This window comes from Antechinus flavipes, chromosome 5, assembly GCF_016432865.1.
Source record: "Antechinus flavipes isolate AdamAnt ecotype Samford, QLD, Australia chromosome 5, AdamAnt_v2, whole genome shotgun sequence".
Classification (NCBI taxonomy): Eukaryota; Metazoa; Chordata; class Mammalia; order Dasyuromorphia; family Dasyuridae; genus Antechinus; species Antechinus flavipes.
The window spans coordinates 83,264,080-83,291,135 of NC_067402.1; the positions used below are offsets into that span (position 1 = coordinate 83,264,080).

A 27,056-nucleotide genomic window follows, 5' to 3' on the forward strand; every position below is an offset into this window, starting at 1 on the left:
CAGATGGGAAACAACTTAAAGATTACAAAGATTTAGTACTGCTTCAATTTATCTGGAGGTCGGACAGCAGCAACCATAAAGAATATAGTTGCATAAGATACAAAAGATAGTAACAAAGTGATAGTTTCTTTTCAACTATGAAGATATTTTATGATCTCAAAATTATTCAAAAAAAAGATTTTATGAGTTAGCTCAGCAAGAAGGAAGAAACAAATACTCTTAATAAAAACCAGAAAAGCCAAACTTCACAAGTAAAAATGCTATGAATATAGAAAGAGGAAAAAAATAAGATGCCAGAAAGAGACAAGTCACAAGAAGTAACTGACATAGCTCAAGCTACAAAAGAAAATCATTACATTTCTGCCAAAAACAGCTCCTGATTTATCATCTCATACAAAAGGTGCACCAATGAGAAGACGACACTCAACAAAAACTAAGAAATGTTCTACTCACTTTCCTGATCTCAGAAATCATTTCTGTGGGATAGTTCTATACAATAATAAATGTTCAGGAGAATGACCCTGCGTAATCAAGAGAGACTAAAAAAGTTATTCTAAAAGGGATGTACATAACAAGCTTCAGAAATACATCTATTCAAGATGACAAAATATGAGGAGAATTCATTTTGATAGGTAGGACGCAGCTAGTACTTCAATGGGTAGAATGCATGGGTGCATTCAAGAAGGCTTGAATTCAATGTCCATTTCAAACATTTACTTTTGGCTAACCTGTTTGCCTTAATCTACTGCAAAAGGAAATGGCAAACCATTCCAGGAAAAAACTATGGACAACACTGGCGTACTGTGGTATAAAAAGACACAAAGAGTCAGACACAACTGAACATCAAAAAATTTTGATAGGTAATAGATAAATGAAGCATATATCAAGCACTATATGACAGGAACTGTTCTAACTATTCTCTAACTGGAAATACAGGGACCACATGGAAGAAAGACATGTTGCTATTCATTCTTTGATTCTGAAGATCAGTGACACCACGAATGAGTGATATCTTCACTTGTGGGTGAATTAGATTTGAGTGAGGCAGAGTTGCACAAACCATCAGCCTCACTTTTTCATCCAGAGGTATGTCAAGCCACAGGACAAAAGTTAGGATGACCAGCAACAGCTAGGAGTAGCGGATGGCTTTGTGAGCTGGATGATTGGTAGACACTAAAGGTGAGTCAGTAGTCTTGAAAAAGAAGAAAGACAACCACTCCCTTCACAAAAATTAAATATAAATGGAAGAAGACAATAAATAAAGTAGAGGTGAAAGACCTGGAGTTATGGTATGGAGAGGAAGAGAATTTGAGTTACTGGTGAGCTAGAGGGGAAGTATTGTTCTTAAAAAAAAAAATGGGATGGCATAAAGCAAGCTGGGAAGAGTCAGAGGAGTTATCAAAACCTACACACTTTTGGTAGAGTAATAAACTGATAACTATTCTGGAAAGCATTTTTGGAATTATGTAAATAAAGTGACAAATGTTCTTATCCTTTGACCTAAAAATTCCACTACTTGGCATATGTCTCAAGGAAGGACATTAACAAAAATTCTGAACACCAAATTACTTATAGTAGCATTTTTTCCCCTACTTGTAATAGAAACAAAGCAGCAGTCCCACTGATGATAAAGGAGAATAACCACTTAAGAAAACTGCCCCACATGAATGTAGTAGGAAAAAAAAAACACAAAGCAATCACACCTGTTGTGAAATTAGAATAACCAAGCTTGGCTCCAAAAAAGATATGAGAAGGCACTCCCCCTTCTCCTTCTTTGAAGAGGTTGAAAAGGTCCATGGGTGTGGAACACTGGATATAATGCCAGATTTTTTTGATATGATTTTGGTTTAGCTCTTGTATTTTTTCCTTTAAAAAAAAATCCCCTTGTTAGAAGGGAGACACATAAGGGGCGATGAAGGATATGTAAAAACAAAAGACATTAATAAAATCTTTAAAAATATTTGCATTAAAATTATTTCCCTGGTACATACCCTTTGATCCAGAAGTGTTTCTACTGGGCTCATATCCCAAAGAGATTTTAAAGGAGGAAAAGAGACCCACATGTGCAAAAATGATTGTGGCAGCCCTTTTTGTAGTGTGGCAAGCAACTGGAAACTGAATGGATGCCCATCAATTGGAGAATGGCTGAATAAGTTGTGGTATATGAATATATTATTGAATATTATTGTTCTGTAAGAAACAATCAAATTACCCTGGCATGGATTCTGTCAATATAAAGTTATTATAAAATAAAATAAAATATTAAAAAAAAAAAAAGAAAAAGAAATAACCAGCAGGATGATTTCAGAGAGGCCTGGAGAGACTTACATGAATTGATGCAAAGTGAAACGAGCAGAACTAGAAGATCATCATACATGGCAACAAGACTATATGATGATCAATTTTGATGGACGTGGCTCTCTTCAACAATTGTTTAGTGATGAAGAGAGCCATCTACACCAGAGAGAGGACAATGGGAACTGAGTGTGGTTCACAACATAGCATTTTCACTCTTTTTGTTGTTGCTTGCTTGCATTTTATTTTGCTTCACCTTTTCTTCTTCTTCTTTTTTTTTTTTGTTTTTACTTGTTTGAGTTGATTTTTCTTGTGCAGGAAGATAATTGTATAAACATGGATTGGATTTAACATATATTTCTACAATGTTAACATATATCGGGCTAATTGCCATCTAGGGGAGTGGGTGGGGGAAGATGGGAGAAATCGAAATACAAGGCTTTACAAGGGCTAATGTTGAATAATTGTCCATGCATATGTTTTGAAAAATAAAAAGCTTTAATAAATGGGAAAAAAATAAAAAATAAAAAAATTATTTCTCTGACACTAATGCATTGTTAGTGGAGTTACAAAATGACTGAACCATTCTGGAGAACAATCTGGAACTATGGCCAAAGGGCAACACAACTGTGCAAACAAAACTGTGCCATTACTGGGTCTATATCCCAAGGAAATCAAAAAGAAGGGAAAGGGATCAACATTTTCAAAAATGTTTGTGGCAGCTCTTTTTTTGGTAGCAAAGAATTAAACAATGAGTAGATGCCCATCAATTGGGAAATTACTGAAGAAGTTATGGCATATGAAGGGAATGGAATATTATTATTATTCTATAAAAAATGATGAACAAGCTGATTTTAGAAAAGCCTGGAAATATTTACACAAACTGATGCTTGAGCAAAACAAGCAGAATCAGGAATACATTGTACACAATAGCAACAAAAATGTGCCATGATCAACCATGAAATTCAATGGTTCAGTGATCCAAAGCAATCCCAATAAATTTTGGAACAGAAAATGCCATCTGCATCCATTAGAAGAACTGCGGAGACTGAAAGTAAATTAACACATGTGATGTTTCACTTCTTTTTTTTCCTGGATTTTTTTTTTCTTTCCCATCGTTTTTCCTTTTTGCTCTGATTTTTCTCTCCCAACATGATTCATAAAGCAATGTGTGTTAAAAATAAACAAAAATAACAAAATAAAATTTAAAAAACACTATTTCCCTGATTTAAGCTTTAGTTTTACAATAATTCAGTTATACAACAATTTATTCTCCAACAAGAGCCCCATAAAAAAATGCAACTCAAATGAATAATTGACAGCTTCTACACTGATTTTTCTTTAGGATGATTATTATTAACAATAATAAATGAAAAACTGGCTATGTGATTTTAAAAATTATACCCAATATGAATGTTATGGAATATTATTGTTCTGTAAGAAATGACCAGCAGGATGAATACAGAGAGGCTTGGAGAGACTTACATGAACTGATGCTAAGTGAAATGAGCAGGACCAGGAGATTATTATATACTTCAACAATGATACTGTATGAGGATGTATTCTGATGGAAGTGGATTTCTTTGACAAAGAGACCTAACTCAGTTTCAATTGATCAATGATGGACAGAAGCAGCTACACCCAAAGAAAGGTCACTGGGAAATGACTGTAAACTATTTGCATTTTTGTTTTTCTTCCCGGGTTATTTTTACCTTCTGAATTCAATTCTCCCTGTGCAACAAGAGAATTGTTCGGTTCTGCAAACATATACTGTATCTAGGATATACTGCAACATATTTAACATATATAGGACTGCTTGCCATCTAGGAGAGGGGGTGGAGGGAGGGAGGGGGAAAAATCAGAACAGAAGCAAGTGCAAGGGATAATGTTGTAAAAAAATTACCCTGGAATGGGTTCTGTCAATAAAAAGTTATTATTAAAAAAAAAAATTAAACCCATATTTTCTGAGTAATTCAGTTATCTGCCACTAGTACAACAATCTTGGAAAGAACATTGCACAATAAAATAAAAACCAGCAGAAGAAAAACCTATGCATTAGATTGCTATGGAAGAATTTAATTTTGACTGATTCCACTCAGTACTTTGTAATATTTTTAACAATTCTAGGAGAAAACAGACACTGGATAAATATTATAGAAAATGTTATTGGACTATAGATTATTGTAAGTTCCAATATTCATATCTTTAACTACTATATTCATAATGTAGTAATTATTCAACTCTAATGAATATAGATGAAAAGCAGAGATGATCATGTAGCATGAGGGAAGTGTCTTTGGTATTTTCTTTTAGGGTAACCAATCTATATTAATGGGGAAAATGCTATTAGCAAGTCATTGCAGTAGCAAAAGTAATTTAACAGAGCAGCTGGAAAACTTTCAAGGCTTTAAAAATGCAGTCTATTTCCATGGCTCTGTAGCTATAACCACTCCTGAGTTATGCATCAAGATAAAATTGGTTACTCAAATTAAGTACTGAGGTCACAATTTAATTATTTAAATAAGTAAATCACTGTTAAAACTACTTTTACTTTTCATTAAATCCCCTTAAAAATCAAGCTTTATCATTGTAGTGACATAAAATCTGACTTGATTAAAATATGTCAGCTTCAGACACTATTGAATTTTCTGTATTTAATGTGAACCACTTAAAGATATCTTGATTAGGGATATGGTATCAAGTTTCACAAAGAACAAATATATATTCTCTGAGTGTTACTATCAGGGACAAAATACTAAGATGTGTGGATCACTACCATGAATATTTTGATAATAAAGACAGCTTACAACAGGTATCAGTTATTAGTTGTACTTTGAAATTTTATGACTTTCATAAATAATAGAATTTTCTCTCTTCAACATAACTGATAAAACCTCACTGAGGTTTGCTGATATGTATTGACTAGTTCTAACAATTAAGATTACTCTTATCCTAGCAAGTTTTAAAGGATGTGATGAGCGAGGACCTGTTGTTAATTGAAGTATGATAATGAGGTGAGAATAAGAAATTGAGTACAATTTTCTTCCAAGTTAATTTGGCAAAATTTGGCACATTAACTTAAAGAAATTAAGATATAAGGTTTGCCTTTATATCAATTTTATTAAAAAAAGGGGGGGGAATGAGACAGTGCATTTTGTGTGAAAATCAAATGTTCTAATAAAAATGTTAGCAATCCATAAGATCACTTATTATCATGCATTTATGATGAACTATGAAATTCAGTGGTTTGATTCTGCAGATATTATCATGAATTTAAAGGATAACTAGTCCTTTCACACTAAACTAAAAAGAAACAAGTCATTCAGAAGATTCTCAGAAATAATCTAGAGCTACTTCCTAAATGTACTTTTGTCAAACCCTTTTCTAGGTCTTCTAAAGAATATATCTGAAAATCAACCAAATTTAAACTTCTCAAACAATTTTAATAACAGAACTAAATTCTTAGGTGCTTTTATTATAGGAATTTTAGTTGCTCTACAAACAAATTTAGTTTACTTTAGAATATATATATATCCACCTCAAAACAGGGCAGCAGCTAGGACATACAATGATGCTAAGTATAGCCTGACTATATATTTATAATATAATAACCAGACTATTATCAGCTTAATTCCTTCACTTTCTCCTCTGAATATCTAAAAGGACTTAAGAAAGCTAAAAAGCATCTATCTGAAGGAATAGAGATTAGACCCTTTCTAGAACATAATATATTGTTTTTGACTTCATTTCTGGAAATCAAAAAAGAATACGTGGGAAAGTTGAGTAGGTTTACTCCAGGTCATGGAATATGACTCCTGAAAAAGCCTAGGATCACTGTCAGGAAAAGTTGGTGGAAAAGATATGTTTATATCTTCCTTTAGGGAATTCCACATGGCACCTAAAATAAACGGGCCCCCTCTCACCATCCTCCCCACTCTGTCTATAAAAGAACAATTTCAAACCAACTAGTCTAGTCAAAATAAAAACTGTTACTTTCAGTAGACTGTCTATAATTATCCTAGGTTACAATGAACTGACCTGACTGGATATTTTATAATTTTAAGCTGCAGAACAGGTAGAAACTGTATAATACAGCTTTGGAACAGAGGCCACATGATTCTCTTCCAAGCAATGTGTTCAGACCTTATTTTTAACTTTCTTTCAAATGAGAGGGCAGCAAAGCCAAACAAAAAGATGTGAAGCTCATGCTGATGGTCAAGACCAAATAAAGACTAAATTTGGGATAAATGAGTGGGTCTTTTATTTTTAATTACTCCTTGCTTTCAGTCGTTCTTCTTCCCTCCACCCCTTAAATGACAGCATGCCTTTCCATTTCCAAACTATCAGTTCCCAACAGCAGCCAGTATATGTGCTTTTGGTCCTTTTGGAACTTACAATTGCAGTTACTAGGCTAGCCTGTGACTGGGATTATGTGATATGACAGAAATTTATAATAATTACACTCTCTCTTATACTTTAGATATAGTATTTTTGGATAACAAAGCACTTTATAATATGTTCTTACTTCAGATAATGCTGTCTGAGGGGCAATATGAGTATCCTTATCCTCATTTTACAGGTGAAGAAACTGAGATAAAGAGAAAAGATGTGATTTTCCGAAAGTAAGTCTGCAATTAGTGGTAGAACTGGAACTGGAAATAAGGCCATGTGACTCAACTTAATGTCTTTCCTTTTTTTATAATACTACATAGCTTCCTCATTATGAAAGGAATGGATAAGAATGGATTTAGTCAACAAATTCTATCTTCTCCAAGAGGGTCTCCAGGCCTGAAGATGATTTCTCTGAAATTATTTCATATCAGATCTTTATACATCTTCTAAGTCATGGTTATTGGCATATTATTTCCCTCATTAGAATATGAACTTTTAGAGAGCAGGAAGTATATTTTTGTCTTTCTTTGCATTCCCAGCACTCAGTATTAATAAAATAATAAGAGCTTAATATATGATTGTTGAGTGATAAATACGGAGAACCTTTGGTAAATTGAGAATGCTAAGTTAAATAAAAGAAAGTATAGAATGGAGTAAACTTATGGGAGAAGTCAAACTGATCATATAAATAGTTTAATAATAAAGTTTCAGTTAAATTATTTGAAGCTAACATAAAAGAGAATAATCAAGTTCTCCCATATTTTTCATAATGTTCTTTATGTACACTGTTGGAGAAAAATCTCTGGCAAGATCTGACATTACAGAAATTCTCTTATTCACTAATAATTCAATTGCACTCTATTTTGCTTATGATTAAATATTATGTGTAACATTAAATGTTGGGCAAAGAAAATAAAAAGAAAGCAATGCTATATAGGTGATTAGATAATAATCATGAAATTTACACTAATTCAAAATTTCTTAAAATATGCTTAACTAAGTCTAAAACAAAATTAGTTATTTATACTACTAGTATAAGGGTCTGCATGGGAACACTAGTAAAATGAGTGAAAGAAATGGATTTTCTAAAACTTGGAAAACCAAGAAAAAAAATTAAAGTGATTTTGAAAACAAGAAATATGTAAAATGAAATCAAGTCTTCATACAAAGACAATTGTAACCCAAACTAACGGACATACTCAAGGTAACAAGAAAGCAACTAGGGAAAAATCGGAAACTTTAAAAACTAGTAGAAATGATTTGCTTTCTGTCCAATACACTACAACAATACTATATATTTCGATGCAAATAAAGTTCAACATTTTTACTGCTTTTATTTTTTCATATCAGCATAGCTAACATATATAATTTCTTCTACTAATGCGCATAATCAAGACTTCTATAAATTGTAATCTTAGAAGTTTGCTTGAATTCACTAGGTTAAAGGACTCAACTAGTGTCAGAAAGTTAACACAGTTATCTATTTCTACCTAACTTATTTATCAGTGCATGACTCTCTTTATGTTATATATATATATAATTCTCTCAATTTCTATGAGTACAGTAATTTTATGCTATCATCTTTTGTGATACATTCAATAGATTTCTCTTCAATGTTAGTTAAAAGTAACAGATTCTAGAAATACAGATTTAATTGGTATGTGTATTGTAGATTACACTTGCAGATTACATGTTATTATAATAATAATAATAGTATCTAATATTTAATTAAGACATATTATGTACCAAATACTATGCTTTTTATTTATTACTTTGCTTTATACTTATTACTTAGTTTATTCACACAATAATCCAGGTTCTATTACTATACCTATTTTATAGTTGAGGAAACAGGCAAACAGAAGTTAAATGACTCGCCCAGAGTTGCACAGCTAATGTCTGAGGCTGGATTTTGAACTCGGGTCCTCTTGATTCCAGGCTCCAGCTAAAAAGCCTAAGCAGAAATGTTCCTCAACAGAAATGTCAATTAATAATTGACTGCCAACTAAGGATAATTTTCTCAACTGTTAAACTTATGAACTTAGACTTACACTATGAGCTTAGAGACAGTGACATTTAGTTAGCGAGTAGCAGGTCCCTAATTAGAACCCATATTTTCTAACATCCAAACTAGGGTGAAATAAGGCATAAAAACACACATACTCAAATGACAAGTAGTCAGAATTATAGTGCTATCGTTTGGAAAACCCCTATAACACTATACTAGAAAATATAAACAGTAATTTCTTTTTTTTTTTAAATTATAGTTATTTTTCAAAACAGTGGACAATTATTCAACATTAGCCCTTGCAAAACCTTGTGTTTCAATTCTCCCCTTTCCCCTACACCTTCCCCTAGATGGCAAGTAGTTCTACTTTTTATCTGAGAGAATTTCATAAAATGTGGGTGGTTTGCACTTTTACAAAAATAGATGAAAAAATTAAATAAATAAAAGAATCATAAGACAAACACATGTAGAGAAAACATATCCTACAGGGAAATTATTAAAGAAGGTGAAGTTTATTAGAAAGGTTATGAAAAGATTAAGGGATGAATGATTATTATCTTTAGGGAGATTAAACAGATGTATTCTCCATCTTCACTTTGTCCTGAAGGGATTCAGAGATCAATGAGCCCAAGAATCCCTAATATCTCCAACAAGTTTATCAAAGTTTCTGACTTCAAAACTTCCATTGAGAGGAAACTCATCATCTTCTGAAATAACGCATTCCACTTCTTAATATTTCCTATTGTCAGAAAAGCTTTTCTTTACATCAAACCTAAATATTCTTCTATGATTTCTATCCATTACCCCTAATTCTGCTCTTTAGGATCAAGATGATTAAGTCTTTTCCATTTTACACTTTAAATACTTGAACACAAGTACTGTTTTCTTTCCTCATTCCCCACAGTGATTTGTTTGTGGAAAAAAGAGGGACCAAAATTTTGATTTCATAAGGAAACCCCCAATGAGATAGATAATTCCCTCTACCAATGCAAAAATGGCACTTACTCTTGAATTCAAGTCTTTGAGAATTTCCTGGGACACTAAAAAGTTAAGTCCTAAGTAGTTCAGAGTAAGATAATCACTAATTGGCAGAGCAAGGTCTTGAACTCCCGTCTCCCTGACACCAACATCATGTCTCTTACAATGTGTCATCCTGCCTCTCCTTTCTTTCATGTCCCCCTTTAAGTCTTCCTGACTCCCCAATTAGGAGACTCCCTCAGGTCTCAACTATTAATTTTGGTCACTCTCTTACTGACAATCTCTAGCTTATCTATATTTTTCTTAAAATATGGCATTCAAATCTGAACACAGTATTATTTCAAGCTGAGTGAGATCTTTTTGTAACCTATCTCCCAAAATATTAGAAATCCCTCCTAGAGTAACACCGTCTGCTAATCTGACAGGCATACCAATCTCTGTCTTTGCCCAAGTCATTGACAGAAATGTTGACTAGCATAGGGCCAAGAATATCCATTTAGATGTCATAGTTAGGCCTGATTCATACAAGTGATTTGGAATTTGGAACTGGAACAAAATAAGACATTTATTGACCATCTAATAGTTCACTTAATCATAGCATGGAAAAGATACTTAGCAAGGACACAGCATTGATTCAATTGAGAATAGCTTTCCTACTTGTGTTGGTACCAGCAACTGTTGCCTCCTTGGGGGCTGTTTTTGTACCTAGGGCCCTAGGAAGCAACGTAAACTCATTAAGTCTTAAAGATGATTTTACTATCTTTCAAGGAGAAAAGCAATCTATCTTGTTTAGGAATACATTATTACTCCTATATCAATAGAAGTGAACCACTACGTAACTATCAAATTGACAATTAGTCATTAATAACTATGTTCAGTCACAAATATACATAACTCTAGCACATAATTATCCACAACCACAGAATGAGTGATTTTATTAAGTGCTATCCTGAAATCTAAATATACTGTATTTACAGAGCTACTACTTTTGTTATATTGTTAAAAATAAAGGGAAATGACATTTGTTATGACTTGTTCTTAATGAAGTCATACTCATTCTTTTTCATCATTTTCCTTGTGATTGGTCACAAACAGTCCTTCTAATGTATTACAGAATGTTACCAAGATTAGAAGTCAAACTTATGGGCAGCTAGGTGGCACAGTAGATAGAGCACCAGCCTGAAGTAAAGAGGAGTTAAAATTCAAATTTGGTCTCAGACACTTAACACTTCCTAGCTGTGTGACCCTGGGCAAGTCACTTAGCCCCAATTGCCTCGGGGGGAAAAAAAAAATCAAACTTACTCATGTTTAGAGTCCACTCTGTTCTATTATTTGAAAAAAAACAGCTAGTTAGATAATTATAATTGCACCTCACAATCAAGCAAAACACTATTAATCCCGCTTTGATACAATATCCCTTCAAACACTGGAAAACATTCTCATATCCCCCTGTCTGCTAGATCCTGTCTTCCCTAGACTAAACATCTCAGGTTCGTTCAGTGGACTCTTATTATCATATGCTTCAACAATGACTTCCAAAAGCTAATTAAAAAAGCCAAAGCCATCTGTAATCATGAAATAGAAATCTTTTCCTTTATTTTTAAATTTAGAGTCATTATTATGCTCACCAAACTCTGAAATAATAAAGGCTATACCTATATTAAGAATGACAAAATTGTGATTTTTCAATATGTGCCTTATCTCTTTTATTGCCTAAAGGCAGCAGGGGTTAGGAAGTAATCATTAACTTGTTTTGCTAAGAAGAAAAAAAAGATGACACATCAAATGCCCAATCTTACCTGTGCCTCTCCAAGATCATTATTCACTACAGTAAAGTTTAGCCCAAGTTCCTCCACATCACCTTCATAGCTCTTGAGGAAAAGCAAATTTTTGTACATTTCAGGATCTAATGATGCCAGGTGATGAATGTCCACATCAGCACTTGTCCCAAGCAGCTTGGAAAGGAAAAAGCCAGCAAAGGGCAGCTCCACTAACATATTTTCATAGAGCGCCTATAAATGAGAATAGACAATACAATTTATTGAAAATTTATATTTACTAAATGTCTATACTCTTTTCCTCAAAATCCCACTACTAAACATATACCCTAAAACAATCTATGTCTACCAAAATATTCATAGCAGCATCTTTTATGATAGGAAAAAAGAATTCCATGAATAGGGAATTGCCTGCCACATGGAGTTAATGAGATATCAATGTGTCACAAGAAAATGAATATGAAGAATCCCAGAAAGTAAAGGAAGAATTAAATAAGCTGATACAGAAGCTGATACTTCATAAAATGAAATGATGATAAAATAAAATTTCATGTTAGATAATTATGATAATCAAGCTTGATACTTCAAAAGATACTTTCTTCCATGCTTTCATCTGTTTTTATTGCTAACATTGATGGACTTTGATATTGATTATTATAATATTGTCAGATATGATCAAATGTACAAGATGGTTTTAAATGTTTTTTTCCCAACTAACTTTGTTATAAGGAATGATTCACTGAAGAGGAAAGAATATACTTGGAATAAATGTGATGTAAAAACAAAAAGCATCACTAAAAATTTTTTTAAATAACAAACTCTATTTGCTTCTGAAATAGATAAGATTTCTCCTTATTCTAATGTGGACATCTTTCCATGAAAACTGTATCGTTTTTCCACAACACTTACCACAGGGATATACCACCATGATTTTATTATAGAATTTTTGAATAACAGTCTAAGGAATCAGCTAATTCACCATTTTATAGATGAAGAAATCAAGGTTCAAGTGATTGAATAAACTGCTTTAAGTCATACTACTAGCTTATTACAATTTCTGATTAAATTATTTATAAATATATATAGCTAATTAAACTTGCTTAGCAAATATTTCCATTAAATTACTTTTTTTCTTTTTCTTTTTTTTGCTGAAGCAACTGGGGTTAAGTGACTTGCCCAGGGTCACACAGTTAGGAAGCGTCAAAGTGTCTGAGACTAGATTTGAACTCAGGTCCTCCTGAATCCAGGGCTGGTGCTCTATCCACTGCACCACCTAGCTGCCCCCATTAAATTACTTTCAATTCATTAAAAAGAACTTTTCAGGAGATGGAACCAAGATGGTAGAGTAAAAGCAGGAACTTGCCCAACCTCTCCCCCAATACATGTTAAATAATAAAAACTGCTCTAAATATCTTTATATATTGACTCTAAATTTTAGTGGATAAAAACACCCAAAAAAGACAGAGAGAACATTTTCCAGTAGAAGGCAACTTAGAAGCTCAGCAGGAAAAGTGGGAGTCCAGCATGCAGCCCTGGCCCTGGCCTCATCAGCCCCACTCAATCTCTGAATCAGCAGCAGTTCTGGTGGCTTCCAGACTTCTCAGCTCAGAGACACCAAACAGGTTGGAATGTCAGCAGAAAATGTTTGTGCAACCAGAGTAGGACCCCAGGGTGTAATTCCAGCACAGGCTTGGCCCTGGCTTCAGCGCTGGCCCAGACCCCAAAGTCAGTGAGGCAGGACCTCTGAATCAGCAGCAGTACTGAAGGCTTCTGGACCTCTCAACCCAGAGACACCAGGGAGGACTAGGAAGGTCAGGGAGAGGATCTGGGGCAACTGGATGGGAGTATGGTGTGCAGTCTCAGTGCACAGGCTGGCCAGCACATTAGATCTTACAGCTACAGTAGGATGCAGACACATCTAACAATTCTAGGGCAGAAAAAAATGCTTATGCTCAGAATACTAGAAGGATATCTGAAAACAGCTGCACAAAACCCCAAGCTGCACCCTCCACCCAGCAAACAGCCCTACTTAAACAAAACTTAAAAGAAGAGTAACAACCTAGGACAATGAGCACAAAACAAAAAAAGTTTCTGCCCACTGAAAGTTATGATAAGATGACAAGAAGGATCAAACACACAGAAGATAGACAGTGAAGCTCCTACATCCAAAGCCTCCAAGAATAAGAATGAGGTCAGGTCATGAAAGAGCTCAAAAGGGACTTTGGAAATCAAGTAAGACAGCTAGAAGAAAAATTAGGGAAAGAACTGAGAGAGGGGCAAAAGGAAACTTAAAAAGCTAATAAAAGAGAAGAATGTTTGAAAAAGGAAAATTGGCCAATTGGGAAAGGAAGTACAAAAGCTTACTGAGGAAAATAATTTCTTAAAAAATAGAATCGAGGGACAGCTAGGTGGTGTAGTGGATAGAGCACCAGCCCTTAAATCAGGAGGACCTTAGTTCAAATCTGGGCTCAACACTTAAAACTGCCTAGCTGTTTGATCTTGGGCAAGTCACTTAACTCCAATTGCATCAGCCAAAAATAAAAAAAGAACTGAGCAAATGAAAACTAATAATTTCATTAGAAATCAAGATACACTAAAGCAAAACAAAATTAAAAAATAAAAAATAGAAAAAGGTGGAATCTCACTGGAAAAACAACTGACTGGAACTGGAAAACAGAAGAGATAATTTAAAAACTATTGGTCTACCGGAAAGTCGTGATTAAAAAAAAAGAATCTGGATATTATCTTTCAAGAAATTATCAAGGATGGGGCAGCTAGGTAGTACAGTGGATAGAGCACCAACCCTGAAGTCAGGAGGACCTGAGTTGAAATCCGGTCTCCGACACTTAACACTTCCTAGCTGTGTGACCCTGGGCAAGTCATTTAAACCCAATTGCAAAGGAAGGAAGGAAGGGAGAAAGAGAGGGAGGGAAGGAGGAAAACTGTCTTGCTATTCTATAACCAGAAAGGATAACATAGAAATTAAAAGACTCCACTGATCACCTCCTGAAAGAGATACCAAAATAGAAACTCCCATGAATATTATAGCTAAATTCCGGAAGTCCCAAGTCAAGGAGAAAATATTGCAAATATCCAGAAAGAAACATCAATTATGGTGGATCTATAGTCAGAATAAAACAAGATCTAGCAACTTTTACATTAAAGGAATCTGAGAGATTGAAATATGATATTTAAGAGAACAACGGAGTCAGAATTGCAACCAGGAATCACCTACCCAGCAAAACCGAGCATATTATCCTTCAGAAGAAAAGGTGAAACAGGAATTTTAAACATTCATGACGAGAATATTAGAACTGAATGGAAAATATGATTTTCAAATATAGGTCTCTGGAGAAACATAAGGAGGGTATCAAAAAAGTAATATAAGGGACTTAATGAAGTTTATCTGGTTATACTCCTACACTGGAGAACGATAGTTGAAACTCATTAGAATGTTCTCATTATTATGACAGTTAGAAGGAATACATATAGACAGAGCATGAGTATGAGTTGAATATGAAGGAATTATCTTTTTAAAAAATGATGAAATTAAGAGGTGAGAGAGGAATGTACTGGGAAAAAGAGGAAGGGAGAAGTGGAAGGGTGCAAATTATCTGCCATTTTAAAAAAGAGGCAAGAAAAAGTTTTTATAGTAGAGGGGAAGAAGGAAGGAGAGGGTGAGTGAGTGAACCTTACTTCCATCAGAATTGCCTCAAATAGTAGAAATAACATACATACTCAATAGAGGTATAGGACTCTATCTTTCCCTGCAAGAAAATAGGAGGAGAATGGGATATGAGAAGGGGGGTGTGAGTGATAAAAGAGAAGGCATATTAGGGGAGGGAATGGTCAGTATCAAAATACTTTTGAGGAAGGACAGGGCAAAAGGAGAAAGAGAATAAATGAGGGAAAATAAGATTAGCAACAGTAATTGTAAAAAAAAAAATTAAAGCAAATTTCTCTGACAGAATAATATTGTTCTCTTAGAAAACAATGAATAGGAGTCTCAGGAAAAAAACAAAAACAAGAAAATTCTCCATGGACAAAATGAAATATACTGTATGCAAAATAATAGCAATGTTCTGGGATGACCAGCTGTAAACAACTTTGTTAGTCTCAGTAATACAATCATCTACAACTACACTGAAGGACTTGTGATGAAAACTTCTAGCCATATCCAGAGGAGGAATTGATTGAGCCTGAATATAGATCGAAATATTCATTCTCATTCATATTCATTCTCTCTCTCTCTCAATCTCTCTTACTGAATTTGTCTTGAGCATTTTTATTTTCACTAGGGTGAGAGATCTATGTTTTCTTTCACAACATGACTTTTATGGAAATGTTTTATTATATAATGCCACAGGTGGTTTCTTAATTGTGGGTGGGGGAAGGGAGAAAGCCTAGAACTCAAAAATCTTAAAAACAAATGGGGAAAAAAAAGTTTTGAATTTAACTGGGGAAAATACTAAATAAATAAAATTATAATAAAAATAAAAGAACATTTCAGTCACTTTAAGTTTCCATCAGTATTCTTTATCTATTCCTTCTCATTTACTTTTCCTCTCATACATTAGAACACAGAACAAATTCTGATCCTAAAAAGCATATCTGACCATGTCATTCCTACTACTTGATAAACTCCAGGGGTGCACTATACCTCTAGCATCTATAAAATCCTTTGTTTATTCAAAACCCTTCATAATATCCCCAATCTATCTTTCCAGATTTCTTACACTTTATTCACTTGATCCAGTGACACATCCTTTACTGTGTGCTGCTCCAAGAACAAGACACTTCATCTCTTACTTTCAAGCATTTTCTTTGATTGTCCCCTGTGCCTGGAATTCTCTCCCTCCTCAATTTTGCCTATTGGCTTTCTAAGGCCCAATTAAATCCCCTTCCTCTACAGGAAGCCTTTCCTAATCCCTCTTAATTCTAGTGCTTTTCCCTTCTTATTTATTTCCTTTTTATCCTGTTTATAGCTTGCTTATACATTTTTGTTTGTTGTCTCCCCTACTGCGTTATATGCTCCTTGAGGTCAGGAACCATCTTTTGCCATTTTTAAAAAAATCTCTAAAGCTTGGCTCAAAGCAGGTGCTTAATAAATGTCTATTGACTGAGAGCAATGAAGTTGGAATAAAAAAATTTATGTTCAAGTCCAGTCTCAGCCACTAAGGAAGGAAATTAACACTCGAGTCTCTTTCTTCCTCTCTAAAATGCATAGCATTAGTTACTTCATGGTTGTAAGGCTAAACATAGCCAATATAAATAAAGTGCTTTATATCCATAAGTATCATCTAAGTGTTGGCTCCTATCTATATGTAAGCTACTATCATCACTATCCTCAAACCTAAGCTCGTCATTTGTTACCAATGCTACCAATGAAAATGATTTTTATTATTCACAAACACATGCATGAACAATTTTTTAAAGGCACAAATGGTTTAAGTTATGTTATTTTCCTTTTTACTATTGGAACACTTCATATGGCTTACCCAATTTCTCTTAGATAAAACAAAAACTTCTGGCAGGACTCATTAAAATAAAGCTTAATTGTTTTCCTGAGACAGAAGTGTCCCTAAAGTTGCTTAAACTTCGAAATGTTTAACCTCATCACATAGCCACGTAGATCATTTGGATCCACCATTAATGCTATATGAATAATGACTCCAAACCAAAGTGAGCAGTCTGCAGAAAACTGCATGATTTATTCAAGGTGTTGAAGGCAAACGCCTTCAACAGTGCAGCTGACTTTAAAAGTAAACTGGAAATATAAATCATTGATGTTCACTGTATAAGGTCAATGTTTTCCATCCCTGCATTAGTAACAATAAACCATTGTAATTCTTTAAATATATCAGAGCTACCTGAATTTTAAATGGAAATCCCATCTATGAGTCATAAAATGTAAATGTAGAGGTATAATTTTTTACAAAAGGCAGGTTTAAACCTTTAAAGCATTTAATATACAAGCACTAATAAATGATAGCACTAAAAACTATGATTGCATCAGCTAAATGGATTATAAATTAAATTTCCATAATGTATGCAAGTTAGATACAAATGCAAACATAAATCAAGGTATTTTCTAAACACAGGTTAATTACACAACTTCAAAAAGTGTCTATTTTTATGCAAAATAATCCACTTAGCATTTTTCATATTGGTCTTAATTCTTAGCCACATACAACATTTGCTCCTAGAAGTCTATCAATAACTTCATGTCATGAAAAAAATAGCAATAGGTATATTGAAGAAACTTGTAAGTTATTTTTCAAGTGTCTGTCTTTTATGAGTGTTTATTGCTAGAAATTGTGCCAAGATGATTTGAAATAAAAAGGATTAATTATAGAAGAAGCCTTTTAATATAAGTAAGTGCAGTAGCAATGCAATTAATGCAAATTGTGGCGCTATCAGGAGAATAAATGTGAGCAACATCACAGGCCACTTCTGTTTGCTGCCAAATAACTTTAGTAATTTACTACATTAAGAATCAATAAAAAAATAATGCTTTTCAAATGCATCACTATCAATCTTCAGGTACTTCTAAAGTGAACATTTATAACTTAATCTAAAAACTATATAAGAAATGATGCCCTATTTTAAAGACATCTTAATTGGGCATGAAGATAATAATTTTAATTATTTCAGATTATACTAATCAAGTATCTTCAAAAATAAAACCATAAGGGAAAATAAAGAGGATAAGAAGTCAACATTCTAAATATTTAAAGTTGAGTTCTTTTAATAAACTAGGCCCTGAAAATTACATCCCCTCACTTAGCTTTGTTTATTTGCAATAATTTATAAACTCTAAAATCTTAATGACAAATACTATGGCTAATCTTTATTGTGTGCTCCTTATTATACAGCCTAATTATATTACATTTGTTGGCGCTAAATAAACATCTGGTCCTCTCTTACATTTCTGTAGATTGTATTCATAGCCTTCAAAGGTTCTTCTATGAATTCTCCCCCAGATAATCTGTAAAGAACTCTTTCTCCTTTCCTTGAACTCCTATAGGACAGTTTTATCTCTCAACAATTATTTGGATACTTAATCAAAATCTTTTATTGTTCTTTGTTTCCCGTCTGTGGGAACTTAGAAGGTGTGTGTCTCCTATGGCTCTCTGGACCTCAGCTTCTTCAATACCATGATTTCTAAAATGCCTATCTTCTAGCTTCCAAGAACAAAGATCAATAGGAAACCCTAATAAGGAGCTTACCTGGATAACAGGATCTATTTGCTAACTTTTTGCGTGTAATCTGCTGCTAATACAGTGCTTAAATTAGACCCCATAAACAGGCATTAAATACTTGAATTAAATAAGTTAAATTAAACCATACTTTAGAATAATAGAATGTAAAAAACCCTAAGATATCAGTTAGTCCCATTTCCTTTTTTTAGCCCTGAGGAAAATGGAGCACAGAAGAATAAAGTTAAATGACTTTTCAAGGATAGATTGTTATAAAATGTCATTAACTAGAACAGCAAAAAATCACATCTCATTCTCACTTTCTGGATAGAAGCTCTAAGTGTAATAATAGAATGTTCTCTGGACAAAATTTTCTTACAGAAATCTGATATGTTAATATTGACAAATACATGAGGGATTATTTTTAAAACACACACACACACACAGAGATAGACAATAACAGATGACAAACACCTAGGAACAACATGCATTTAATAAGTTTTCTTCCTTTCTTCCTTCTTTCTTTCTTTTTCTCTCCTTCCTTAAAAAAAAAAAAAAACTAGCTTTTATACACTATTTTAAAGTTTGCAAAGAGCTCTACCAATATAAACTTAACATATAAACTTCACAACAATCCTGGGAAATACTAAGTACTATTATCATCCCCATTTTACAAATGAGGAAATTAGAGCTAAGAGTGGTTAAATGACCTCCCAGGGTCACATAGCAATTAAGTATTTAAATTGGCACTTGAACTCTGATCTTCCTGACCCTAAATCCAGAACTTAAGATACTGAATCACCAAGCTGCTTATAATCCAAAATCTAAATCTAAGATATCAAGGGTTAGGACAAATATTATATAAGACTTTATCTTTATAAAGCAATTGTCCTGCATATCCCTCGAAGAAGTTTGCAGTTAACTATAAACAACAACAACAAAAAGAATTTACAAAATCTAAGCATTTCTTATCTCACTATTAAGTTCTATCTCCAAACTCCAGAAAGGACTAAGCCAAATCTAATTAAGACAACTAAGTCCTAACTAAATTTACACGTTACTTTAAAGCAGAACAGACTCCAACTTATTCTCCTTGATTATAACATTGCCAGGACTAGTTTTATATATTTATTTTTGTTCTATATCTATGATTTCACCTATGAAATGAATGTTTATGAGAAAAGTCCACCAACTCATCAACAAACTTCTAGTCTTTTAAAAGATTTTCTTAGGGCAATGAGTTGTCCATGTCAAAGAGACAAGTTTTGAATCTACCTCTTCCTTACTTTACACCTAGTTCTATGATGATATTCATATTCAAAAGGTACCCTAGGTACTCTGGTATGAGAATAAGTAAAATGAGAACTTTTCTTCAACTATAAGTAAGTACTACAGCAATATGAAGTGAAATCTTTACTGTACCAGGCTTCATCAAAAAGGGTAACCAATTAGGATAATCAAATATCTTAAGTAGAGTTTGGATTCACTACTCAATTATTCAAAAGGATACTGCCAATAATATAACACCATCATCCTACAAGAAACTGAAGTCACATGAAGCCCAAGAAATTAAGCTTCTTTATTCAGCAGACTTGATCCTAGAAAGGTATGTGTAAAATCAAATTCCAAATGACATCAAACCTAAACAATAAAGAAAGAGGAATCTCATTTATATCTTGCTATATCTAGGCTCATAACAATTCCTTCATTTTATGAATGAGAAACTGAGAAATCCAAAGAGATTAAGTCATTGGCACCTGGTCACAGCGGTGAACAGCAGAGACAGAGTATGAAGCCAATTCCCTTATTCCCAGTTCCAGAAGAGGTCCGAAGTCAGGAAGGTCTCACTGTAAAATGGCACTTTATAAGGATTCCCAAAGATTGTGATGATGATAATATTTAGGTAATGGAATTATGTGAAATCCCCCCCCCAAAATGGCAAAAACTTTGTTGAAACAACATGGGAAGATAAGTCAAATCTGAACATAAAACATATTTGAAAAATAGTGTACTCATCTTTGAACAATATTCAAATAAACATTTTCACAGGAGGGAGAGAATAATGCCACTACTTCTTGGTAGATAGCGGTTAACATCAAACACTTCTCCTCCAACTTTCCCCTCCTCCCTCAAAGACAAATCTCAAAAGGGTCAAAATTCTCAGATAAGGAAAAGTCATTTGTAAATGGACACTATCTTTGCTTTTTTGACTCCTGGAAAAGTTGAAGGTCAATGTAAGCAAGACCACAAAAACTATAAGCATTTTGGATAACTGAATGTTTCAAAAGAAAGCTTGCTTGTTAAAATTTGCTTAACTTGAAGAAAACAAATCTAAAATTGATTAAAGCTTTGTGATAAATGGAGACTAGAGAAGTGAGAAAGTTGAACATTACAAGATCTGAGTTTGCATAACACTATTCAAGTTGGTGAAACTATAGCCAGATCAAGATTTTCGACAATAGAGACCTTGAGTTTTTGAATTCAAAAGGCTAAAGGAAATATTCAGTGAGAAGCTAAGTAATTTTCAAAATGAAAGTATTTTCCCCTGTCTTTAAATCACCAGCATTCTCTAGATTAACTAAAATTAGTAACTAAATACTTTTAAAAGAAGTCTAACGTGCAATATAGAAAAATATATTTAAATATATTATTTAATACTAGTAAATATACAGATTTCCAATCTCTGCCAACTTCTTTGAAAATATAAAATTAGAAATCATGACATTTCATAATCTGTCAATTAAACGTCTGAAAAATATTACCAAGATATCATGAAATAGTTTGATTTATAAGCATTCCATTCAAATTAAATCAATATTCTAGAGTCGGAAAGGAGCCATTTTCAAGTAGAATTCAAATATGATAAAGGATTTACTTCAATAAATATTCTGAACTTAATTGACTTAAATGGACCTAGGTGCTTCTAACTGTGAAAAAAGATCAAGATGCCATTACCACATACTTTAACTGTTTATTTATTCCCTGTCCAGAAGCCTGATTTACAGGCAATAAAATGCAATCACTACACAAACCAGAAGCAGGAATCATCTGCTAATGGAACTTTTAATTGAGAAGTGACCAGTGACATGAGGTAATTCTTCCCATATAGGATTGCTTGTGAAGACCTCTTTGCACTTTATCACGGTAAACAATCACTAACATATGCATTAAAGAAAATTTAAATACATTATGACCCAATAAATATCACAATCAATCAATATACTGTTTTTGCTCCTTAAAGATTTAATGTTTAAATACTACACTATTAATATTATAACATACTCTTAAGGTTGAGACTTTACTTAAAATGTTAATACAAAATTTAACCATTTGTAATCAGACAATAATTGGATATGTTAAGGAAAAGATCATGTAAACCATTATCAGCATAACCAACTAATAATTCATATACAACAAAATCAATTGAATAGATTCTAATCAACCAAAGCTATTATGCTCATGAGATTTTATTTATTCATTACAGAACTTTACTACTTTATCCATATTAAGCAATTAAACCAAAAGAAAGTCTGATGATAAAATGTCTTCAATTTACCCATATGTGATATCCTCTGTTCTCCGCCTGAAATATAGTATTCAAAAAATCCCTTAAACCTCACACATTAAGAATAAAAATGTTTAAGGTGGGGGCAGCTAGTTGGTGCAGTGGATAGAATACCAGCCCTGAAATCAGAAGGAACTGAATATAAATCTGAACTAAGACTTTTTTTTTTTTTAATAACTTTTTATTGGTAGAACCCATGCCAGGGTAATTTTTTACAGCATTATTCCTTGCATTCACTTCTGTTCCGATTTTTCCCCTCCCCCAGATGGCAAGCAGTCCTTCTGTCTGTGTGACCCTGGGAAAGTCACTTAACCCTAACTACCTCAGCCCCTTTTCCCCCAAAAAATATGTTTAAGGTTTAAGTAAATATTCATAGTGAAAAATTGCATCAGAAACATAAATAACCTGCTATAAAATAGAAAAGAAAGATTCAACTTTATGTTTAGACTATACTCATAAAAGCAAAGCTATTTTTCCTAAATATTTTAAAGGCTGACAGAAAAATACTTTTTCAATTAAAATACTGTCACTTAACACATCCAACCATTCTGGAGAGCAATTTGGAACTATGCTCAAAAAGTTATCAAACTGTGCATACCCTTTGATCCAGCAGTTTCTACTGGGCTTATATCCCAAAGAGATACTAAAGAAAGGAAAGGGACCTGTATGTGCCAAAATGTTTGTGGCAGCCCCGTTTGTAGTGGCTAGAAGCTGGAAAATGAATGGATGCCCATCAATTGGAGAATGGTTGAGTAAATTGTGGTATATGAATGTTATGGAATATTATTGTTCTATAAGGAATGACCAGCAGGATGAATACAGAGAGGACTGGCGAGACTTACATGAACTGATGCTAAGTGCAACGAGCAGAACCAGGACCTCAACAACGATACTGTTTGAGGATGTATCCTGATGGAAGTGGATCTCTTCGATAAAGAGAGCTTTAATTGATCAAAGATGGACAGAAGCAGCTACACCCAAAAAAAGAACACTGGGAAATGAATATAAACTGCTTGCATTTTTGTTCTTCTTCCTGGGTTATTTATACCTTCTGAATTCAATTCTCTCTGTGCAACAAGAAAACTGTTCAGTTCTGCACACATATATTGTATCTAGGATATACTGTAACCTATTCAACATGTAAAGGACTGCTTGCCATCTAGGGGAGGGGGTGGAGGGAGGGAGGGGAAAAATCGGAACAGAAGTGAATGCAAAGGATAATGCTGTAAAAAATTACCCTGGCAAGTTATTAAAAAAAAAAATGGAGGAAGAATATTAAAAAAAAATACTGTCATTTAAAAAAAAATACAATTTGACTATTTCTCAAAATGTACAAAAACATTTACAAAATAGAGACAAAGGGCATATCAAAAGCTTAACAATAATAACTAACATTTATAGACAGATTTAAAGTTTGCAAAGATCTCTAACAAACATGAGCCAAACAAAAACCTTCAGAGGAAGGTCATAGAGCCAGTGTTATTTCCTTGATGACTTACTCAACTGCTACAAGTTAACTATATCTCATCTTCTTAAACTGTGGATCGTGACCATACATGATCTCATTTATTATAAGGAAATGTTTGATTTGTATGCATATTTTACATATTTATATAATGGGATCATGTAAAAATTTCTCAACAAAAAAGAGTCACAATTGGAAAAAAGTTTAGAAATCCTTGAACTGTACTTTCATGTCTTAAAAGAACTAGCAGATTTAACTTGTGAGTTGTTGTCAGTGATATTTGAAAGATCACAGAAAACAGGTGCAGTATTAAAATCTTAGTGTCTTTTACATAAATACCAAAAAGCAAACAATTGGAACAAGCTCTTAAGTAGCATGAAGAAGCTGTAATCATCAAAATAAATTAGCTCTGATTAAAAAATGGAAAAGACGATCCTCGGAACAGATCAGGAACACTAGACCAGGTTAACTACTAAAGTAACAATAATAGCAGCAACTACCATTTCACTCTTCTAAATACTTTATTAGGATTATTTAGTTTGATCTTCAAAATATCCTATTAAGTATTATTTCCTCTATTTTTACAGCTGAGGAAACTGAAGCAAACAAGTAACTTGTCCATATTCTCACAGCTAGTAAATGATTGAAATCAAACCTGAATTTGGGTTTTCCTGACTCTAGGTTCAATTTTCTATCAATTGTAGCATCTCTCTATTAAACTGCTGTTCACTGTTGCACCTACAAGTTTATTCATGGTCTGAAGTTTTGTTTTAAGTGATATTAAAAAAAGTTTATTTATTCTTAATAATTTTAACATAAACCATTATTAGAAATACATGCCTTAAAGCAAACTTGAAATTCTATCTTATATTCACCACATGAGTAAAAATGGCAACAAAGGAAAATAAGATTGGAGTGGAAGGGTGTTGTAAAATAACAGGCACACTATAAAGTACAGTTGGTGAAACAGTGAATAAGTTACACTAAGATGTCTACTAAATGAGGAATGGTTAAATAAAAAGGAGAAATCTGTAACATAGCTAATATGGAAATGCTTTGCTTACCTTCTCAAAGGGTGAGGGGAAAGGCAGGAGGCAGAGAGATTTGAAACTTAAAATTTTTTTAAATGAGCACTAAAAATAATTACATGAAAAAGGAAGTAAGAAGACCAACAGAGAGAAAAGAAGCAGAAGCCATGTTTTGACCTGGCTTATATATTACATCAATGGTTCTCAAAGTGTGGTCTAGAGAATCCTGGGGATCTCTGAAACCCTTTTAGGGGGTCAAAAATAGTTTTTATTTCCAATATGATAAATGTCTATAAATACAATCCGGACAAACAAAAACGCTTTGGAGATATCCTTAATAATTTTTAATAAGATAAAGATACTGAAAACAAAAGTTTGAGAACCACTATACTACAAGTTATATATGTTATTTTTCTCTTTAATTTTCAAGGAGGGGATATCAAAAAAAAAAAAAAAAGAAAGAAAGAAAGAAAGAAAGAAAGGAAAAAATACCAGCGAAACACTTTTAAATATCCAGAAGAAAGCAGAAAATTCAGTGGGAGACAGACAATCACCACACCCACTTTTGGAACTACCATATTAAATTTGTTGCAAACTTTAAAGACAAATAAAAAGATCTACCATAGAAATTCATGGCTTTCTAAACAATCTTGTGTGTGTGTGTGTATTTTTTTTTAAATAGAGAAGGCATATTTTTAAAAGTATATTGTTGATGAAGTCAAATTCATAATAATAAAGAAAAAAGATGCAGAGATAATTCTTGTTTCTGAAAAATTTCGATCTAGAACTGGATTTATAGCTGACCCCGTGATCTTTAACCTACAAAATTTGATCTATCAATTCACTTCAGTTCAAGAAATTTATGTATTCTGTGTTTGTTGAGTGTTGGCATAGAGAAAGAATTTAGAAAACAAAGCCCTCATGGAGTTCAAAGAGTAGTAGAAAAAATGAAATATACAAATATAAATATAACTATGATATATATATATATAAAATACAAAAATAAAATGCAAAATAACAACTCAGAGGTACAATTAGAGAAGCATAAATTAAACTGTAAAGTCAAGAAAAATGGCTGTTTATGAGCTGAAGATATTAGGAAGAAGAATATGAGCTTTTATTAACATGAATACTTCAAATTTTGTCATATTCTGAGATAAACTAAAGCTTTTTTTTTAAATTAATATTTTATTTTATTTTATTTAATAATAACTTCATATTGACAGAATCCATGCCAGGGTAATTTTTTTACAACATTATCCCTTGCACTCATTTCTATTCCGATTTTTCCCCTCCCTCCCTCCACCCCCTCCCCTAGATGGCAAGCAGTCCTATATATGTTAGATATATTACAGTATATCCTAGATACAATATATGTTTGCAGAACTGAACAATTCTCTTGTTGCACAGGGAGAATAGTTCACATTTGTTTCCCAGTGTTCTTTCTTTGGGTGTAGCTGCTTCTGTCCATCATTTATCCATCAAAACTCAGTTAGGTCTCTTTGTCTAAGAAATCCATTTCCATCAGAATACATCCTCTTACAATATTGTTGTCGAAGTGTATAATGATCTCCTGGTTCTGCTCATTTCACTTAGCGTCAGTTCATGTAAGTCTCGCCATAAACTAAAGCTTTACTGGATACAAAGTAAACATTCACAATCTAGTTGGAAGAAGATTTTACTCATCCTTTAGGTCCAATTTAAATATCACCCTTTATATCAAGCCTTTCCTGACCTTCATACTTGGAACTTTCTTCTCCATCTTATAAATCTTGTAACATTGTTAATTTTTCAAGTACTTATAGCAGATACTTGCATGCTACACACTATCTCATAAAAGTGAAAAGGCATAAAAACTATCTAAAATAAACAGAAGAAATAAGAATACACTGATTTAGGACCACTGAGTATAAGTTCAAAAGACTCTATGTACTTCAATAAATCTTCAGTGTTATGTATTACAGTACAATACAGTAATTGTCTTTCATTCAGTATGTGCAAGCAGCTGTGAGGATAGTATAGTATGATTGCTGCCATTTTGGAAATTAAAGTTCAATTAGAATAAGAGGACATGTACATATATAAATACAAGATACAAAATGAAGATGTGTTTAGAAGTGCGAAGTGTACAGAGGTATTGTTTCTGGCTAGAGAAAAGAGTGTGTAATTTCAGTTCAGAAGCCAGAAAGAAGTGAGGAATGAGTTAAGACATCAGCACCATCATAAGCTTTTATCTCTCCATTCTCTTTACTCCTCCTTTTTCCTTTTATTTGTTCTCTTCCCCCAATAGCCTTTTGGTTTCTAGAGGAAATGGACTGTTTTTCTTTCCTATATTTAAATTCTAGTCC

The 27,056-nt window shown here is 33.2% G+C and overlaps 1 protein-coding gene across 2 annotated transcripts in view; it reads right to left on the minus strand.

The window, feature by feature from the left end:
* The window catches only part of UBE3C (ubiquitin protein ligase E3C), a 176,253-nt gene that overhangs the window by 18,010 nt on the left and 131,187 nt on the right, over positions 1-27,056 (minus strand). For both annotated transcript variants that reach the window (XM_051963013.1, XM_051963012.1), the window contains exon 19: positions 11,473-11,685. In XM_051963013.1, the coding sequence (XP_051818973.1) occupies positions 11,473-11,685 (213 nt within the window). The remainder of the gene's footprint in view (positions 1-11,472; positions 11,686-27,056) is intronic.